The sequence below is a fragment of the Saccopteryx bilineata genome, chromosome 9 (assembly GCF_036850765.1).
Source record: "Saccopteryx bilineata isolate mSacBil1 chromosome 9, mSacBil1_pri_phased_curated, whole genome shotgun sequence".
NCBI classification, from domain to species: domain Eukaryota; kingdom Metazoa; phylum Chordata; class Mammalia; order Chiroptera; family Emballonuridae; genus Saccopteryx; species Saccopteryx bilineata.
The window spans coordinates 63,642,616-63,664,802 of record NC_089498.1 but is presented as its reverse complement, the minus strand read 5'-3'; the positions used below and the strand labels follow the sequence as shown (position 1 = coordinate 63,664,802).

The 22,187-nt window shown below is 35.1% G+C and overlaps 1 protein-coding gene across 2 annotated transcripts in view; it reads left to right on the top strand.

The window, feature by feature from the left end:
• The window catches only part of RTKN2 (rhotekin 2), a 73,752-nt gene that overhangs the window by 42,615 nt on the left and 8,950 nt on the right, over positions 1-22,187 (top strand). For both annotated transcript variants that reach the window (XM_066243683.1, XM_066243682.1), the window contains 2 exons: positions 5,275-5,381; positions 6,572-6,703. In XM_066243683.1, coding sequence (XP_066099780.1) covers positions 5,275-5,381; positions 6,572-6,703 — 239 coding nt within the window. The remainder of the gene's footprint in view (positions 1-5,274; positions 5,382-6,571; positions 6,704-22,187) is intronic.

Here is a 22,187-nt window from a genome sequence, read left to right as displayed (position 1 = left end):
TATCAGGTTATTTTTATGCATTTGTTATGGTAACTGAAAGTTTACATACAGGAATAAATTGATGCTTAGTGTTTCTGTTTGCTTCTGGCAGGCACCTTGGGGGCTATCATTCCAGTCCCCCTTTACATAAAGACCCTGTCTGAGTTTCTCTGTGCCATTCCCATGCCCACCTCCAGGATGTTCTGGGCAGCGAGACTAGTTTGCTTCTGGCTCAATACTACACTGTTGATGAATCCTTTGGTATCTCAGATTAGTATGAGGAAAATCTACCATTAAACTGCTTACATTGTTCAGAAATTAGGAAGCAGATTTCTGTTTTGCTTTTCTCATCCTGCACAACCATTAAATCATAAAATTAGATTTGCTGGGATTGGCAAATGCTATTAGGACAAATACAGCATCTATGTTCACTGAACTCACTGGTTCTTTTTTTTTTTTTTTTTCTTTAATTGTGAGGTGGGGAGGCAGGAGAAAGACTCCTGCATGCACCCCAGCCGGGATCCACCCAGCAAGCCCTCCACCTGGGTAATGCTCTGCCCATCTGGGCAGCTGCTCTGTTGCTCAGCAACTAAGCTATTTTTAGCACCTGAGGCTAGGCCATGGAACCATCCTCAGCACCCAGGGCCAACTTTTGCTTGAATCATTCAAGACATGGCTGGAGGAGGGGGAGAGAGAGAAAGGAAAAGGGTGGAGAAGCAGATGGTCCCTTCTCCTGAGTGCCCTGAGTGGGAATTGAACACGGGACTTCCACATGCTGAACTGATATTCTACCACTGAGCCAACCTCCAGGGCCACTGGTTCTTATTTATCTAGTTTGTACTAATAATTTTTTATAGTCTTGTTACCTCTTTATTGCTCTGGGAGAAAATTTTTAAAATACAGTTAATTTGCATTTTCAGTAGAAGACTTGATCTGACAGTCTAGTCTCTCATCACCCAAAACTTGAAATCTACAATAGTATTAGTAGTATTAATGTTATCAGAAAATTTGGCTAATGAAGTTTGTTTTCATCCCATTTGTATCAGTTCTCCAGAATTATCAATATTACTACCATATGTTGAGTGCCTATTATATGCCAGACACTGTTCTGATATACTGTTCGGCTTTCAAAAAGAAGGGAGTTCTACAGTATGTGACACATGAATGAACCTTAAAGACGTTATGCTAACTGAAATAGCCAGTCAAGAAGGACAAATACTGTGTGGTTCTCCTGAAATGTGGTATTTCAAATAGTCAAACTAATAGAAGCAGAGGGTAGTGGCATGGCGGTTAGTAGGGGTGGGGGGTGGGTGAGAGGGGAGTTGCTAATCAATGGCTGTCAAGTTTTAGTTATACAAGATGAATAAGCACTGGAGATCTGCTGTGCAAACAGTGCCTACCACTAACAGTACTGTGTTGTGCACTTAAAACCTAAGAGGGTTGGTCTCCTGTTACGTGTGCTTACCACAATAAAATATAAATAAATAAGCAAACAAGCAAGCATTTTTGAAGCAATTTTTATTCTTAGTCACTGTTAGATGTAGTTTTAAGGAAACATTACGATGAAGTGGTTAATAATGTAGCTGGCCATCAGCCTTGGGTTTGTATTCTAGGTCTACCACTAGCTAGCTCTGTGACCTCACAAGTTCCGCATTTTATCACTATTTACAGTTTACAGATGAGTAAAATACAGTTTAGAAAATGTAACATACTAGTTCATACAGCTAGCAAGTGGTTGAGCTAGACTTTAAATAATCCAGGACAAGCTGTGCTCTTTCTTTTATACTTTCTGGTCAGGCAAGATCACTGTTAAAGCAGCTAAAGACACAAAGTACTATCGAGGTGTGAATAATGGACTCGATAATGAAAAGGCCCCGTTCTTTAAACCAAATCATCTGAAAAGTTGTAGAAAGGAATAAAATTCACACAGGAAGCATTACTTTTAGCAGTAATTCCTCAGTTGTCTTCAGTATTCTATAAAATATTACCAGATTTGCCTTTAATAAAATGCTCATGGGCAAATAAACATGGGAACTGTGTGGTTATAGCTCTTTCTCACAGAAGCACAATACAGATTAACATATTAAAGACAGAGAAGACCTAGGCTTAAAACAGTCACACCCATTTGGAACTTGCAGATTCCACTGGAAAATAATTTATGAAGCAACCTATATTCCCAACACTTTATGTAGCAGAGATATTTCTAGAACTGTGTGTGAATTAAAAACTTGTAATTAAATCTTACAAGTAAAATGAAAATTTTATACAGAAAAAAGGCACCAATTTTTTCATTATTATAAGTATGTTTATGAAGTGGGGGTTTTCTAAATAAAGTTATATTAACGTCTACCAAAAAAAAGCTATAAAATCAAAAGGAAATGCAAGCTTTTTTAAATTTATAACTCAACTTTAGTCATGCTAGTTGAAGGGAAAAGCCAAAATGATGTCATCAAGAAATTTTTATGCTTTTTATAAAACAGTGAACACATTGTGAAGATTGACTCACACGGAACTGAGATGTTATCTGGATTCTTTCTCTTGTCCGTGTATTGTTTTTGTCGTTGCTGTCATTTTAAAACTCCATTTTGTTTCCCATTTGAAACTACAGATGAATTAGATGAGATCTTTTAGTAATGAAAAGTCAAACTGCTCTCACTTCCTGTTTCATTTTATCTTGTTCTAATGCCTCCTTGCCTAGAAAAGAATTAAGCATTTTGATTAACTGTGTTGCATGAGGACTGAGAGGCAGCATTGAAAAATGGAAAGGGTATGGTTTGCAAAGGGAGTGAGACTACCCTGGATGTGAAATGATGAGAAACATCTATTATGTGCCAGACACAATGATAGATGTCATATACACATTCTCTTATTTGATTTTCATAAGCCTCCTACTTAAGACAGGTGGTATTTTTTTAAATGAGAAATTGACACTGAGATAGATTTAATGACTAGCCGAGATGCCATATTTCTTGTGTAAAGAAGAAAGCTGTGTATACATTTTATTCTACAATGCTCCTCAGCTGTAAAGAAACCTAGAAGTAACAGGTGATTGCAGGGTGTGTGGCAAAGAATTCTACATCCAATATTCCTTTTCAAGGACTGCAATCTGGATGGAATTATAGGCAGTCTCTGGGATATGAACAAGATAGGTTCTGTAAGGTTTGTAAATATTTAGGTATTTATTTGCACAGGAAGGTAAAAATAAATACTGTGTTAAGACAAACATCTAAGTTTCTAAGTTGCATTTAATTGGTAAATGTACCTGTTCCAACTTATATACCAATTCAACTTAGGAACTAACCTACAGAACCTATCTCATTAGTAACCTGGGACTGCCCATATTATTTTTGATGGGCCGTGAAATCTGAACTTACTTTACCAGAGAAACAAATTGTTACATGTGGTATTTAGGTTCCAGTACATCACTGGTTGAACAAACTTTATGAACTGGTCTGAAAAACTAATCATTATTTATGATTCTATATTTTTATGAAGTGCATCCTAAGTTAAAAGTAACTAGCTTATAGATATTTAGAACGCAAGTTATAGTGGATCTTGAATTAATTACTACATAAAAAAAATTTGCATTCAAACTTGAAATTCATAAGTCACAAAGTTGATTTCAGATATGTTACTCAGGTCATTTTTATTTTCTTGTCTATTTTAGAAAAGAAGATTCTTGTTTATTTACTTAGGTCTGCATTTTGGGATTATTTCCTGTATTGTATTTATGCATTTGTTTCTGACAGGTCAAGCTTTTATTTCTAAAAGATAACAACATCTTTAACAAGTTATTACTAAAAAAGATTTAGATAGTCTCAGACAGTCTATTGTATGCTATTGTATAGTAGAATGTTGAGCAGGTATGTTAATAAAACTTCGTTTTGCTTTGTACTCATCAATTTAGCCTTGTCTTTTTCATTTAACTGATGTACAAAACCTTGGCTACATTGCATCTATACAATAATAGTTAAAAGCCCATGGCTTGGCCATTTTATAGGTACTACCAACAGGGGTCAGTGAAAACTGTAAAAACCATTTTCGTATGGTCAAAGGGCTATATGCTTGAGTTTTACACCTGATAAAATAAATTATGCAGTGCTCTTCTTACATATAGATTTGAAGGCTATAGCCAGCCTGCACCCATACTAATTAGGAGTAGCTTAATGTTTTTTTGAAAGAACTTTTTTAGACATTTGGAGACTTATGGAAAATTTGCAAGTTGAATGTCAAGATCTTCTTCCCCTGCAGAAAATAAATGAGAGCAAGTTGCTTACATGATGCTCTCTTACTCCCAAATATATTAATATGTATTTCCTAAGAAAAGGACATCTGGTTACATCACTGTAGCCATCCAAGTCAGGAAATGAATAATACATTACTACCATTTAATTCTCAGCCTTCATTCAGGTGTTGCTCATTGTCCTAGTAATGTTCCTTATGACAACAGGATGTAGTACAGAGTCACAAATTGCCTTTAATTATCATGCTTCCTTAGTTTCTTTTAATTTGAACCAATTATTCAGTCTTTCCTTTGCTTTCATAACCTTGACACTTTTACACATCCTAGTCAGTTATTTTGTAGAAGATCCTTCAGTTTGGGTTTGTTTGATGTTTTCTTAGAATAAGATTCTGGATATACATTCTTGTCAGAAATATCACAAAATTGATGTTGTGTTCAGTGCATCCATTAGGGGGCATATAATTTTGATTCATCCTGTTACTGATGAGGTTCACATTGGTCATTTGATTGAGATAGTGTCTACCAAGCTTTTCTACTATAAAGTTGCTTTTTTGTTTCACCTTTTGTAATAAATACATATTTTCTATGTGAAAGGGGGCACATTGAAACTATGTATTTATTTCTTTTTGAACTCTCATTTTATGCATTGATAAATTTATATCAATGTAGACTCATGTTTTTTTGTTTTGTTCAGTGTATTGTAACCTGTTAATATTGTTTATTAAGAGGTTGAAATTGTCTTCAATATGGCCAATAGGAGCACATTCAAGATGAGTTTGCATATATGCCCTGAACTACTTCTATTAATTATTTTAAAGTCAGACAAGAGATCAAGAGACTAAAAGTTCCTTGCTGTTCTAGGTGATAACATGCTATAAACTGCTAGTTTGATATTATCTTATTTGATTTTATTAAATATAGCACTGGTACTTGCGTAGGATGAACCTTTACATGTGTTCTTATGTAAAGCAAAAAAGAAAATCTAAAAAGAAAAAAAATATGTGATGACCTGAAACATATAACGTGATTTTTTCTCTCTCTCGTTTCCATAGAGGAGTCTTCGTTTTGGCTTCCCTTGTACGGCAACATGTGCTGCCGTCTAGTTGCCCAGCCAGCTTGCATGACTGAGGGTGCATCTGCAGGATTTCTTAATCAGCAGGTTAGAGGACTTTAAATATCTACAATGACTAAGCTCAGTTTAGATCTTAATCCTAATACTGAGAAGTGTTTCTTAGAGTCAGCCTTCTTTTAATAATAGTTTTCTCAGTGTTAGATTTAGACCAGGGGATTGGTGGGAATACCTGGGGATCAGAAGGAGGCAGGGGTGGGATCTGATGCAGTCTGGATGGCTAAGGAGCCCCTCTCCAGGTTCTTCGCAGTAACAGGATAATCGGCAACAGAAGATTCTTGTGGGGACTGATGAGGATTACTGAGCACCTTTCACAGAAAGGCATTTCTGGCCAGCAACTTTTGGCATAACTTAGGCCTCTGGGTTTGCAAAACTGCCTCTATCCCACCTACTTCTTATTTATTTATAACCTCGTTATTTATATTCAGTAAATAATTAATTATGGGCTCTAATGAATCAATAGCTTTTTCTGAAAGCTATTTCCACTAAGAGGAAATAAAATTTGCATTCTTACAGAGTAAGAATTCTGAATATTGAGTTATTTTTATAATTTTCCTAAGTTAGATGCATTTCTGTCGAATTCTAAGTACTCTTTTTTTTTTAGTGAGAATAAGAGAGAGGGAGGGACAGACAGGAAGGGAGAGAGAGGAGAAGCATCAACTCATAGTTGCTGCACCTTAATTGTTCATTGATTGCTTTCTCATATGTGCCTTGACCGGGGGCTACAGCAGAGCTAGTGACCCCTTGCTCACGCCAGTGACCTTGGGCTCAAGCCAGCGACTATGGGATCATGTCTGTGATACCCCACTCAAGCTGGGAACACTGTGCTCAAACTGATGAGCCCATGCTCAAGGCAGCAACCTCAGGGTTTCAAACCTGGGTCCTCAGTGTCCCAGGCCAACGCCCTATCCACTGCACCGCCTCTTGGTCAGGCTAAGTACTCATTTTTAGTAGACTAGCTTTTCTAATTGATTTGTGATTTTATGGGTGTAAAACTTATATGGTAATTATTACCTCCATTTTGCTTATTTAGTGCTTTTGAGAATTCTAGAGCTTTATTCCCTAATATTAACTTACTCTTTGGTTTTGGGCTATTGACTTATTATATGATTAATGGGATATTAACACATTTAAAAATTTCAAAAAACTTTTAACTTTTGGTAATTTAAGTATTTTGTTATAATGATTTAGTGTTAATAGTTTCTTGATTTTTTTTTCAGCAGATATTAGAAGGTCAAATTAGTTGGAGGAGGTTGTATTGTGTTTTGAGAGGAGGTAAACTCTATTGTTTTTACACTCCAGAAGAAATTGAAGCTAAAGTGGAACCAGCATTGGTAGTGTCCATTAACAAGGTAAATGAAATGCTCTTTTGAAAATAAAAATATAACATTTTATGAAGTTTTCCCATTTCTATACAATTTACATTGTTGCCATCTTATAAACAAAAGGTAAGTACTGTTAAAGGTTAGTTTATAAAGATAATCTTATTTTTCTTTTTGTTATAGAACTTACTTCATAAAGGAAATAGTGTATATTTCCTGAGAAAACATAGTAAGCGAAAGTCTATACTAGTAAATAGGTTTTAAAGCAGAGAATATAACAGGATATCCAAGTTAACAGAATATTTAGATTTTTCATGAATTTAAGAGATTATATAAACTGAAGTTGTTAGCCCATGTTGCAGTGATGTTCTTTCTAGTTAATATTTAAATGAACCCATAAAAAGATAGTTCTGAATATACTTTCTGATTTCTTATGGGTTGGATGGGCAATTTATTCAACCTTCTGTCAGAACAGGAAAGCCTGACAATTCATTTAGAATACTTGAGTGCTTGCACTGCATTTAAAAAGTAGTAGTACACCACCTAGAGTCTATCAAATACGTTACTCCACTTGCATGTACACTGCGCGCGCGCGCGCGCACACACACACACACACACACACACACAGGTTTGATACAAAGGTGATTAAAGTTTAGTAACAATTTTCAACTACAAATCAATAGAACTTTTTACACTAGCCTGACTTATTTATTTATTTTTTTAAATCTTATTTTTATTAATTTTAATGCAGTGACATTGATAAATCAGGGTACATATGTTCTGAGAAAACATCTCCAGATTATTTTGACATTTGATTATGCTGCATACCCCTCACCCAAAGTCAAATTGTCTTCTGTCACCTTCTATCTGGTTTTCTTTGTGCCCCTCTCCTCCCCCTACCACTTCCCTCTCCTTCCTCGCCCCTCCCCACCCCTCCACCCCACCCTCTGTTACCATCACATTCTTGTCCATGTCTCTGAGTCTCATTTTTATGTCCCATGTATGTATGGGTTTATATAGTTCTTAGTTTTTTCTGATTTACTTATTTCACTTCGTATAATGTTATCAAGGTCCATCCATGTTATTTTAAATGATCCGATGTCCTCATTTCTTATGGCTGAGTAGTATTCCATAGTATATATGTACCAAAGCTTTTTAATCCACCCATCCTCTGACCGACACTTGGGCTGTTTCCAGATCTTCGCTGTTGTGAACAATGCTGCTATAAACATGGGGGTGCATTTCTCCTTCTGGAACCGTTCTATGGTGTTCTTGGGGTAGATTCCTAAAAGTGGGATGGCTGGATCAAAAGGCAGTTCGATTTTCAATTTTTTGAGGAATCTCCATACTGTTTTCCACAGTGGCTGCACCAGTCTGCATTCCCACCAGTAGTGTAGGAGGGTTCCCTTTTCTCCACATCCTCACCAGCACTTAATTCTGTGTTGTTTTGTTGATGAGAGCCATTCTGACCGGTGTGAGATGATATCTCATTGTGGTTTTAATATGCATTTCTCTAATGATTAGTGATGTTGAGCATTTTTTCATATGCCTATTGGCATCTGTATGTCCTCTTTGGAGAAGTGTCTATTCATTTCTTTTGCCCATTTTTTGATTGGACTGTTTTGTCTTTCTGGTGTTGAGATTTACAAGTTCTTTATAAATTTTGGTTATTAACCTCTTATCAGACGTACTGTCAAATATGTTCTCCCATTGTGTAGTTTGTCTTTTTATTCTGTTCTTATTGTCTTTGTGCCAAAGCTTTTTAGTTTGATATAGTCCCATTTGTTTATCCTGTCTTTTATTTCCCTTGCCCGTGGAGATAAATCAGCAAATATGTCGCTGCGAGAGATGTTGGAGAGCTTGCTGTCTATGTTTTCTTCTAAGATGCTTATGGTTTCATGCCTTACATTTAAGTCTTCTCATTTGTTGAGGAGGCTGTCTTTACTCCATTGTATGCCCTTACCTCCTTTATCAAATATCAGTTGTCTATAGAGCTGTGGGTTTATTTCTGGGTTCTCTGTTCTGTTCCATTGATCTATGTGCCTGTTCTTATGCCAATACCAGGCTGTTTTGAGTACAATGGCCTTGTAGTATAGCTTGATATCAGGAAGTGTGATACATCCCCCTTTATTCTTCTTTTTTAAGATTGCTGAGGCTATTCGTGTTCTCTTTTGGTTCCATATAAGTTTTTGGAATATGTGATCTATATCTTTAAAGTATGTCATTGGTATTTTAATTGGTATTGCATTGAATTTATAAATTGCTTTGGGTAATATAGAAATTTTAATGATGTTTATTCTTCCTACTATGAGCACGTTAAATAACGAATGGATTAAGAATAAGATCAAAGAAGAAATAAAAAAATTTCTAGAAATGAATGATAATGAGCATACAGCAACTCAAAATTTTTGGGACACAGCAAAAGCAGTACTGAGAGGAAAGTTCATAGCACTACAGGCACACTTTAAGAAGCTAGAAAAAGCTCAAATAAACAACTTAACCCTGCATCTAAAAGAACTAGAAAAAAATAGCAAGTAAAGCCCAAATGTAGTAGAAGGGAGGAAATAATAAAGATCAGAGCAGAAATAAATGACATAGAGACTAAAGAAATAATACAGAGGATCAATGAAACTAGGAGCTGGTTCTCTGAAAAGGTAAACAAGATTGATGAACCTTTAACTAGACTCACCAAGAAAAAGAGAGAGAGGACTCAAATAAATAAAATTAGAAATGAGAGTGGAGAAATAACAACTGAAATACAAAATATTGTAAGAAAATACTATGAAGAACTGTATGCCAAAAAACTAGACAACCTAGACGAAATGTACAAATTCCTTGAAACATACAATCTCCCAAAAATCAATCTAGAAGAATCAGAAAACCTAAACAGACCAATTACACCAAATGAGATCGAAACAGTTATCAAAAAACTTCCAACAAAGAAAAGTCCTGGGCCTGATGGCTTCACAAGTGAATTCTAGCAAATATTCAAGGAAGAACTAACTCCTATCCTTCTCAAGCTATTTCAAAAAATTCAAGAGGATGGAAGACTTCCAAGATCCTTTTATGAGGCGAGCATAATTCTGATTCCAAAACCAGGCAAAGACAACACAAAGAAAGAAAATTATAGGCCAATATCCCTGATGAATATAGATGCTAAAATCCTCAACAAAATATTAGCAAACTGGATCCAACAATATATGGAAAAAATCATACACCATGATCAAGTGGGATTTATTCTGGGGAGGCAAGGCTGGTACAGTATTCGCAAATCAATCAATGTGATTCATCACATAAACAAAAGTAAGGAGAAAAACCACATGACAATTTCAATAGATGCAGAAAAAGCATTTGATAAAATCCAGCACCCATTCTTGATCAAAACTCTCAACAAAGTGGGAATACAGGGAACATACCTCAACATGATAAAGGCCATCTATGACAAACCCATAGCCAACATCATACTCAATGGGCAAAAATGAAAAGAAATCCCCTTAATATCAGGAACAAGCCAGGGGTGCCCCCTTTCACCACTCTTATTCAACATAGTCCTGGAAGTCCTAGCCACAGCAATCAGACGAGAAGAAGAAATAAAAGGCATTCAAGTTGGAAAAGAAGAAGTAAAGCTATCATTATTTGCAGATGATATGATATTGTAAATAGAAAACCCTAAAGTCTCAGTCAAAAAACTACTGGACCTGATAAATGAATTCAGCAAAGTGGCAGGATATAAAATTAATACTCTGAAATCAGAGGCATTTTTATATACCAACAATGAACAATCAGAAAGAGAAATTAAGGAAACAATCCCCTTCACTATTACAACCAAAAGTACCTAGGAGTACATTTAACCAAGGAGACTAAAGACTTGTACTCGGAAAATTATAAAACATTGATAAAAGAAATCAAGGAAGAGACAAACAACTGGAAGCATATACCGTGCTCATGACTTATTTTATTTTACCTCAGATCTTAAATTTATCTTCCTCTATCATCTCAGTTTAGTGTTTATTAGAGGTCCCTCCCCCCATTTTTTTACATTCCTAAATGACTTTAATGTCATTTCTAGAGCAGAATATCAGTTTTTCTTCCTAAAGACTACACTTAATTGTTCTAGTTGTTTTAATTTGTCTTTGGAGTGGTCGAATTAAAGTATATGATTTTATATACACACACACACACACACACACATATATGTACTTGCATATATATATACTTTTTAATATATATATATACACACACACACACACACACACTTTTAGATGTTAACTCTGCATGTTCTACTTGTCTCTAAATTTTCTTTTGAAGAAAAATGTAAAGTGGTATGTCTTGAAAAACAACATGTAGATACTGGTTAGCTAATCTGTAAGGACCTGAGCTAACTTCTGTCATCTTTTCCAGTAATAACATATGGTCTGTTTCTGTCGTGCTTTTAGAAATTACACTGCTTTTACTTTAAAAGAAATCCTTCATGAGACCTTTTATCATATAATTAAAAGTCCACTTAATTTATCTGTTTTGTTTGTTAGAATGATTAGTATTGGTCTTAAATAATATACCTCATTATTACAACCTAGGGAATTTATTTTGGTTTTGAAAATTAGGTTTATGAAAGTAAAATTTCCTTATTGGAAAATTGAGATTTTTATTATTTGTCAAATTTTTATTTTGTTTAAGCAGCATTTATTTTTTTCTATATTAGTCTTTTGAAAATTTCAAATGTATAAAAAAGTTAAAAGAATAGAATAGTGAATGCCTGTGTACCCTTCACTTAGATTCTTTATTAGCAGTTTGCCACATTTGCTTTCTCTCTAGTTTAGTTTTTTTTTAACTATTTCAATGTAAGTTGCAAGAAGCATAACATTTCTTTCTAGAATACTTCTGCATGTTTCTCTTAAAAACAAGGACATTTCCCTCATAACCATAATATTTTTAGCACACTCAAGAAATTTATTAATAAAATAATATCTAATTAAAGAGCAAATTGCCCCAGTTTTCCCAAAATGTTCTTTCTGTGGTTTCTGTATCTTTTGTTTGTTTTCTTTCACTTGCTGCCCTTTTTTTGGGGGGGAGGGTCTTTCATTATACTGACATTTATGAAAATCCAGGTCAGCTCCCAAATCTGTATTATATTAATTAATCCAGTATATTTCGATTAAATATTTTTGGCAAGAGTTCTGTAAACATGATTTTTGTCTGACCTGTTTACCAGGTGGATAGGTAGTATGGATAATCATAAATCAAGTTAAAATGTAATTTAAACAAATATATATATATATGTATATATATATTTTGTATTTTTCTGAAGTTGGAAACGGGGAGGCAGTAAGACAGACTCCCGCATGTGCCCAACCGGGATCCACCCGGCACGCCCACCAGGGGGCGATGCTTTGCCCATCTGGGGCATCGCTCTGCCGCAATCAGAGCCATTCTAGCGCCTGAGGCAGAGGTCACAGAGCCATCCTCAGCTCCCGGGCAAACTTTGCTCCAGTGGAACCTTGGCTGCAGGAGGGGAACAGAGAGACAGAGGAAGGAGAGGGGGAGGGGTGGAGAAGCAGATGGGCGCTTCTCCTTTGTGGCCGGGAATCGAACTCGGGACGCCCGCATGCCAGGCCGACGCTCTACCACTGAGCAAACTGACCAGGGCCTAAACAAATATTTTTAAAGTCATTTGTTTTATTGGAAAACAGCCTTCATGGTATTCATTTTACTTTATCTCAGCTCTTAAAGGTAGACAGAACAGGTTGAAGTCATTCCTGTTGTACAGGTTTATTATTTCTGTTCTACAAGTGAAGAAAAAGACTCGGGGATGAGATAGAACTTGTCTAGCTAGTAAGGAAGATTATATGGCTCATTCTTTTCATAATGCGTAGGAAAAAAAGTAGATAAAAATTTGTGGGGTGTTATTCTGTTTCCTCATAGACATATTGCTAGACTATATTTGAAAGGCAAAATTAGACATTTTCCTATGTCCATACCTACTCTGAATCAGTTTTCAAAGTAAAAAGTAGCTCTGAAATGAGGTTCTGAGCCTGAAGCTACAATCTACCCCTAGGCTAGATGGCTTAGGCCTGCATTGAATCTTTACCACTTAAATTTTAAAGGACAGTTATAAGGGTACTCCTCTGTTATTATAGGCAGTATATCTGTATTTTCTTGTCAGATGACAAGGGTCTAATTCCTGAAAAGTGGTTAACAGTGTTTATATAGCCTGACTGAATTGACCTTTTTTCAATTGACTCATTTTTCCTGAGATGGTAAAGGCTGATGCCTAGCAACTAATAGAATTCTGTAGTCAGTCAACTCCATTATTAACATGAATGAAATCAGCATACTTAGAAATCCCCATGGTGGTTCCACAATTGACCATTGGGAAATTGATGAATCTAGTAATTCGTATAGACTCAGCCCTAGACTATTGGGAACAGTATGGGTTATATTTGACCCTGAGGACTGATGACAAATAGTATATCTCTTCCATTGTTTCTGACGTTTTTTTCTAAAGTTCAAAAGGGAATTTAACATTAAACTATGAAGTAAGAGTTAAGATTGGGAAGGTTAATATAATTTAGTTGCTTAATCACAAAGATTAAACAGATGAGGTCTTTTGTTCTTTTTTTGTGTGTGAGAGAAACAGAGACACAGATAGGGGCAGACAGACAGGAAGGGAGAAAGATAAGGAGCATCAATTCTTCACTGAAGCACCTTAGTTGTTCATTGATTGCTTTCTCATATGTGCCTTGACTGGGGGGCTACAGCAGAGCGAGTAACCCCTTGCTCAAGCCAGCGACCTTGGGCTCAAGCCAGCAACCACGGAGTCATGTCTGTGATCTCACGCTCAAGCCGGTGACCCCCGTGCTCAAGCCAGTGACCTCAGGGTTTCAAACCTGGGTCCTCCACGTGCCAGGATGCTCTAACACTCTATCCACTGCACCACCACCTACTTAGGCTGAAAGGTCTTTTTTCTTTAATTTTGTGATATTGTCATCTTAATTTTCTTCAGCACTGATTCCTACCCTTTCTCTTAGGAATTTTTCTCCTTCCAGTTCCTATTTCTACCTTAGATTTCCTTTGAACTCTTCAGTTCACCTGCAGACTTCACTCTTAACAGTAAATGGGTGCTTGTCTCCTTATTTAAATATATCAGATACCATCTTGGTCAAGAAATTTGTTTGTTAATTTATGAAAATACAACTGTTATAGAATTTTACCTCCTATTAAAATAATTTGCTTATTTTTTCCTGAACTTATAAAATTATTCAAATTTACAGAAAAGTTGAAAAACACTATAATGATCACTGTATACCACCTACATTCAATAGTTAACATTTTTTCATATTTGCTTTATGTCTTTTGTGTGTGTGTGTGTGTGTGTGTGTGTGTGTGTAAGTGGGGGCTAAACACTTTATGTTTATCTTATTTTTAATCATTATGGTGGTAGAGTTCTCAAAATAAAGTTCACCAATATTAAAAGTATTATTTGATAATTTTAACAAATATAGTTGTGTAATTATTACTATAGTCATTGATTGCATTACTTTTTTTTTTTAATCTTTTCTTGGTGAGAAGTTCTACTAAGCAAATTTCAATTGTACAATAGGGTTATGAGCAATACAATAGTGTTACTAACAGTAGTCACCATGTTTTATATTAGACCCTACACCTGTTCATCTTGTAGCTGGAAGTATATAAAGCCTCTTTACTTGTCTGTATTTTTTGCTGAACCATGTGGAATATATGTAAACCCAATACCATTATCACAGCTGGGAAAATTAACACTTTTCTTATATCTATCAATAATATCCAGTTCGTACTCAAAATTTCCCATTTTCCCCAAACTATTCTTTTAAATTTTGTTTTTAATCTAGGAATATTCTAATCCTTTGTTCTTCTAACCGTAAATTAGGTTCAGAGGCTTGATTAGATTCTTTTAAAATATTTTTCATGGGCTTGGCTGGTTGACTTAGTGGATAGAATGTCAACCTGGAGTGTGAATGTCTCGGGTTCGATTCCTGGTCAGGGCATGCAGGAGAAGCAGTCATATGCTTCTCTTTCCCTCCCTATTCCCCTCTTGTAGCCATTGGCTTGATTGGTTCAAGCATCAGGTGCTAGGATAGCTGAGTTGGTTCGAGCATTAGCCCCAGACTGGGTTGCCAGGTGAATCCCGGTCAGGGCGCATGTGGGAATCTCTCACTACTTCTCCTCCTTTCACTTGGAAAAAAGAAAAAAAAAAGAAAAGAAAATATTTTTACAAGAAAATTTTATGGATAATGGCAAATACTTTATAGGCCATCCTGTTCAGAGGCACATGATGTCAGGTTGTCTTATGGAAAGTGCTGGATTAAGGTGGTGAGCACTATCTCCAGTATATGGGTAAGCTTTCTTCTTTACAACTAGCAAGTAGTGAAAGAGGTGGTACTTTGTGATTTACCTGGCCTGAATTAGTTATTACCTTGCAGATTGCATTTGTTTATCTTATGCTGTCCTTTCTTATACATATGTTAGCTGGCTTTTTTGTATTTTGAGGGGATTTTTCTTATCAAGTGGGAATGAATTAACACTTCCTCCTGAGAAAGCAGGATAAATATTTAATGTTTAAATTGCTAGTTTTCAGAGTAATTAATTGGTATTGTATTTATATTTGCAATATGTATTATCATAGTATCACCCCACCAAAAGTAGCAAATGAGTGTTGTCTCTTGACCCTCCCCCCAAATATTACAATAAATTTATAAATTTTTATCTATTCAATGTTTTAAAGTACTTGGTTTTTAAATATAAGGTCGATGCTTTATTTGTGCTTACTTTGGAAATTTTTGAGTATGTTAAGTAAACAGGAGCTTTCATAAATTTCAGTTTGATATTTTCTGATATACAAGCAGGTAAGCATCCAATAAAACTTAAGAACAATGTTTTTTTTTTTCAGTTTTTAGTGTATTTCCAATGCTGAGTCTCTAAGATCTTTTTATGCTTAATAATGTTAAATATTAAATACAAATCTGAGTTCCTCTTTTTTTTATTTTCTTCTCTCATGATTTAGAAAATAATACTTTTGCTTAATGCTACTTTAAAAATTATGTGAAAACATACATTTTGAAGTTGCTAAGGTATATTAGTAATAGTTCTATTATTTTGATCACAGAATCTATAATCCTTGTCCTTCTAAATGGCATTTCCTGTAAAGCTAGGTCAGTTCATTAATTTTCATAGGGAGCCATCTGTGGAAATAGTCACATTAAGGAAAGAAAAGCTTAAAAGCTATTCCCCTCATCTTTTCAATCCAAATTTGAAAGGATGATTTACTTCAAAGTGATCGCTTCAACTTCAAAAACTTCCCTGTCAATGTTGTTGAGTAAGGCATTCTCAATAAGGGGTACTTAACTGGAGCCACTGAATCTCCTATACATTGTAGAAAGCATTTTATTAGCCACAGTTTTATCCATTGCCAACGGGTTGGGGAATAGAACGGAAAAGAAGTATGGGTCTTTGAGATCAGTAGTTTTTCCCTGATTAAATATTATACATCACTTCATTTTAATGAATGATAAAATCTGTACTAAAACAAGGAAGGCAATAACACTACTTGGGGTGAAAGACCTCTGTTAAATTGTCTTGAAATTGCTTTTAACCATTATTTTTATCATGGACCCTAGCAAGCACAATTAATTGAAAGCACATGGGATTTTCTTCTGATTATGTTAGTCCTCTTAATGTCTAAACCCTGTCAACCATTTATGACCTTTATTAAATATAGCAAAATATGATTTTTCAACAGCCTTTTCTTTAACAAGTTTATGTCTAATTTCACTGACATAAATTGAAAATAATTATATCACACTAATCCCAGTTATACCTAATGCTTGGTCTAATTTATGGTTACACTTTACATATATGCACTGCTAACAAAAATTAGGGGATATTTTATTGCTTCATATTCCTTTTGAAATATCCCCTAATTTTTGTGAGCTTTATATTTCAAACATTCCTTGTCACATATTGTGGAAGTATGCATTTTTTGTTATTAGAGTATATATAAGGTCTTAAATCTTGTTTTTAGCCAGAAACATTTTGTCTTCATCCCTGATCAACAAGACTTAAGAACAAACACCTTTTGGCCCTGGCTGGTTTGCTCAGTGGTAGAGCATGGGCCCAACATGTGGATGCCCCAGTTTCGACTCCCTATCAGGGCACACAATAGAAGTGACCATTGGCTTCTCCACCTCTCCACCTTCCCCTTTTGTCTCTCTTGCTCTCTCTCTCTCTCTCTCTTCCCCTCCCACAGCCATGGCTCAATTGGTTCAATTGATTTGAGCACTTTGGCATAGGCACTAAGAATGGCTCTATGGAGCCTCCACCTTAGGTGCTAAAAATAGCTCAGTTACAAGCAGGACTCCAGATGGGCAGAGCATCGGTCCCAGATGGGGGGTTGCCGGGTGGATCCCGGTCAGAGCACATTCGGGAGTCTGTCTCTGCCTCCCCTCCTCTCCCTTGGAAAAGAAGGAAAAAGATCCTTTTTAAAATAGAAGAAACACCTTTCAAAGAACTCATTTATCTTTAGGACATGTTTGTGAGGAAGGAATGAGTAAAATAATATCATCTCTGTGTTATAGATAAAAAAGTGGACACTTAGATTTTAGAACTTATATTTTGTTTTTTAAATTTCAAGATAATCTATAAAGAGGATAATATAAATATACTTGACTGGCCTGACCTGTGGTGGCGCAGTGGATAAAGCGTCAACCTGGAAACGCTGAGGTTGCCGGTTCAAAACCCTGGGCTTACCTGGTCAAGGCACATATGGGAGTTGATGTTTCCTGCTCCTCCCCCTTCTCTTTCTCTCTCTCTCTCTCTCTCTCTCTCTCTCTCTCTCTCTCTCTCCTCTCTCTATAATGAATAAATAAAAAAAATAAAATAAACTTGACTGTTCCCTCATGCATTATCCCCACCATAGTATTATTTTGAAGGAAATCCTTAAGACCAAATCATTTTATTTGTAAATACTCTAGAAATTATACTTCTAAAAGTTTAAGGGTATATATAGTCAATATATCTTCAAAAGTCTTGTATTCAAATTTCCCAGTTTTGCAGTTTTTTTAACAATCAGGATTCAAATAAGGTCCGTATATTACAGTTGATAGTTGATTGATTATGTCTCTTAAATCTCTTAATCTGTTTTTAATTCTTATTCTAATTCTCTCTCACACACACAACACATACTCATAGTCACACACAGTTTATTTGTTGAAGAAATTGGATTTTGTGTGTGTGTGTAAATTTGGTTATTTATCTTACAGTTTTCCATAGTCTAGATATTGCTGATTGCATCTTTGAGTTGTCTCTTTTTTTTTTTTTTTTTGTGAGAGAGAGACTGACAGGAAGGGAGAGAGATGAGAAGCATCAACTCATAGTTGCGGCACCTTAGTTCATTGATTGCTTTCTCATACATGCCTTGACTGGGGGGGGGGGGCTCCATCTGAACCAGTGACCCTTTGCTCAAGCCAGCGACCCTGCACTGAAGCGGGTGAGCCCGCGCTCAAGCTGGTGACCTCAGGGTTTTGAACCTGGGTCCTCAGCATCCCAGACAGACACTCTATCCACTGCACCACCGCCTGGTCAGGCAATTTTTTTCTTTTCTGAATCAGACATAGGTTGGTACATAGGAATATGCCTTAGGAAATATTTACTTTTATCCAGAGGCATATAATATGTCTGGGCCTCCCACTCATATTAATATCCATTGCTGAAATACTTAGATCCTTTATTTTATTAGGGATTGCAAACTGGTGGTATTTTAAATTTATTTATTAGCAGAGATACCTCTACTTTTTCAGCTATTTGACTGAGGTGCAATTTTTATAGGAAATGCAAGATAATGGCTTGATTTATTTTGTATTTATATCCTAGTTACCAAAACAATGAATTTCCTTAACATCCTTCAGAGGTGACTAGAGTTAGTTTGTGTTGTTGTTGGTGTTGGTTTCTTAGAAAATTTAATTTAATAGGATGACATAGATCAATAAGAGTACATATATTTCAGATAAAGTTAGGTTTTAAATATCACTATGAATTTATGGATTTAAAGACATTTTATGTATCAATGTATTACCATTGTTATTGACATTCTGACTGACCCATTTTTGGCTACTAGAAGCCTCTCCAAGTTGGTGCCTTTGATAAAACCATAGTAACCTTTGATTTCTGGTAGGACATGATATTCCAGGATCATCCCATATATGTCCTGACTCGGGCTGGAAATCAGCCATTTCTAAAGAGTTCTGGGCTTTTTTGGTGGGAAAGAATATTTAGAAACCATAATCTGGGTACATAGCAGACTTTTTTAAAAGTCATATAATCAAAAGTAAGGTCAGATACAGTTCATAAATCTGTCCTAATCTAGTAATTTTCCAGTACCACAGAAATGCAAGATTGAAGTACACTTTTAGTTCAAAATGATGAACACCTAAAAGAAATTTTCTTTTGACTTCAGAGTTAATTTTGTTACAAAGTTGGTTACTCGGGTTATATTTTTATTGACTGCAGTTGGTTGCAGAAGGTTGCAGTTTAGTGTGTGCTGGCTGACAAAAGTCAAGCCAGTAAGAATTAAACTTTCACAGTGAAGAGTCTCAAATCTATCCACAAATCAATAAAAGTTGACTCTTAAAGCCTCCATATCAACTAGAAGATTTGGGATTATCAAAGCAAGACAAGAAACTGACCTTGGCTAGAACACTTATCTCAGAACATAGATTTCCTCATCTATAAATTAAAGAGTTGAATTAAAGATTATTTCTGGGATCTGAGTCTATCAGTGTAAAATTTTTTATCATTATTTGAATTGTTCTTTTTCTCTTTTCATTAAATATTTTTTCAGTCACTTAGCACGGATATCAGGCAATGTATTAGGTGGTAAAAATAGTGGAGGCAAAAATATCCAACTTGTTTCCTTTTGCACCCTGCTAAGAGGAGATACTTCCATCATCTATATATGTTCTATTATATATATTGTGTGAGCCCATAATGATAACAGTTGTAAAATTCTGTTTTATGATCTTTTCCTTGTTTGAGAAGTGAAATTCTGTTACAGAGACTTTGCCCTCACTGAAAAACAGCTTGCATGAACTTTCTGACATTATCAGATACTTTGATTAATCACACGGTTTTTTGTTTTAAAATTTTCCCATTAAATTATTTGAAGTGATAAAATATGGAAGATAATTTAAATGATCTATTCTGTGTTTCATTTGCACCTTTTATAAACCTCTCGTTTTAATAAAATTTAGTATTTATGGTTACTAGAGTTAGTGGAGTGTGTATAGTATTTATATATTATTGCGCTATATTCTCTTAGGAGGATATAAATGATTCATTCAGTTCATCATACTTGCTTCATTGGTGTTTTCATTTGAAATGATACCATGGTATTATTAAAAATGTACATATTCATGTATAAAATTTATTTAAAAGTTGAATCTATTTTAATCCTATACAAAAGGTAGTCAGAAATTTGTATGAAAATGGATTTGGTGTAGTGAAGCACACTTTCAGCGACAAGAATACTTCATATTTTATTGCTTGGTTGTTTTTCTAAAGACTAGTAGCAATAAAGGTTCCCCCTTACCCTTCACTGAGACAGCCTTCAGTTAATCTGATAGAGAAGCATAGCAAAGATTCTTCTTAGAGCTAAGTCATTCTCTTCTAGGGATAGTAAGCTTTATACTTAAAAGCGATTGATTCCATGCATTTTCAGTCTTCAAGGATGCCATTTGGGGCAGTATTTTTTTAATATTTATAAATAATTAAGAGTTAATTCACAAAGTTTATTGCCAATATATAGGAGTATAAAAAGACTCAATTATGATAAAAGTACTATGCTGTTCGTAAGTTCCTTACAATTCTCTGAACTCACATTCCCACATTTTTTAAATGACAGAATAGATTGTCTCTAAGATGGTCACCAATCCTTATATTTTGTGATACTCCAAAGTTTCAAAGTTATGTTGCTACTTTGTACAGCATACATATTTCCTCATGTGATTTTTGAATAAGAATTCCTTCAAAAAGAACTTGGGTAGTATATGATAGTGTTCACCTGTCTGTATATATGCCCATTTTCCAGGGAATAGGTTTCCCCTCTTTGCTATGTCAGTAATGTCCACATAGACATTATTATGTGAGTATGTTGGTTTTTGTATGTGACTGTACAGACAATCTCTCTTCATTCAAAGAAGTGAAGAATTTCTTTTCATTCTTAACCAGCTCTTTTAACTGCCAGCCAAATACTATTCTGTACACATTCTGGTAGGCATACCCATTCTCCTCTAAAACTTCTCTACCCAGTACAGTCGCATCACCACTAACCATCAGTGACTGTTAAGTTCTTGATATATGGTAGTCTGAATTGAGATGTTCCATAAGATAGACTAGATTTGGAGACTTAGTATTGAAAAAAGAATGTAAAATATCTCAAAAAAATGTTATCCCTTATATGCTAGTACTCTGGATATGTTGGGTTACATAAAAGACATTATTTTGAAGTACTGTAATAATTATTACATAATTATATTCCTCAGTTTCATTATACCTTATTAACTGTGATTGTTAGAAAATCTTAAATTACATATGTGGCTCACATTATATTTCTAATGGACATAACTGCTCTAGAATAATGTAATATCAGTCATTATCCAGGCAGCCAAATCCTTGTCTTTGCATACTAGATAGTTCTATTACAGACTTTCCTCCTAAGATTCTGTGGAGACTAAGTGCAGTTGTTGGGTTGTATGTGGTATGGCAGTGTCTGTGTATGACTTGGGAATAGACATTTTTTCATGTAGATACAGTAAACATTACCACAATGTCATACTTAGTACCACTCAGAAAAAGTTTAGCGTGTATGAAACCATTGCCTTTTTCTAAGTCTTGCATTCAGCATTTGAAAAAATAATTTTTACAATTATGAAGATAATATTACTTTATGGATCTTTGACTATGAGCTTTGTAAATGAATGTTACATGTGAAATAAATGTTAAGAAAAACCTGTTTTGTTGCAGTAAACACTAAGTTATGGTTGTACTTGATTGTTAATTGATAACATTGTATATTATGCAAGAATATTAGAATAAGAAACATACTTTACTAATCCATCTATTTTACTACTGTTGGAAATATAGTTAACATAATTCACATTACAGTTATGACATGCTGTGCTTATGTCATTGTAAATTTCAAGATATATATAAAAGACAGCAAGCTCCTGCTTAAACTGAGATCAAAACAGGTTATGTTTTTTTAATCTCATGTAATTTAACGTAAGTGCTATATGTAGCATACTTTGAAATATTACTCAGTATTTTTTTTTCTTTACAAACAGAGAGAGAGAGAGAGACAGATAAGGACAGACAGACAGGAAGGGAGAGAAATGAGAAGCATCAATTCTTTGTTGTGGCTCCTTAGTTGTTCATTGATTGCTTTCTCATATGTGCCTTGACCAGGGGGCTACAGCAAAGCATGTGA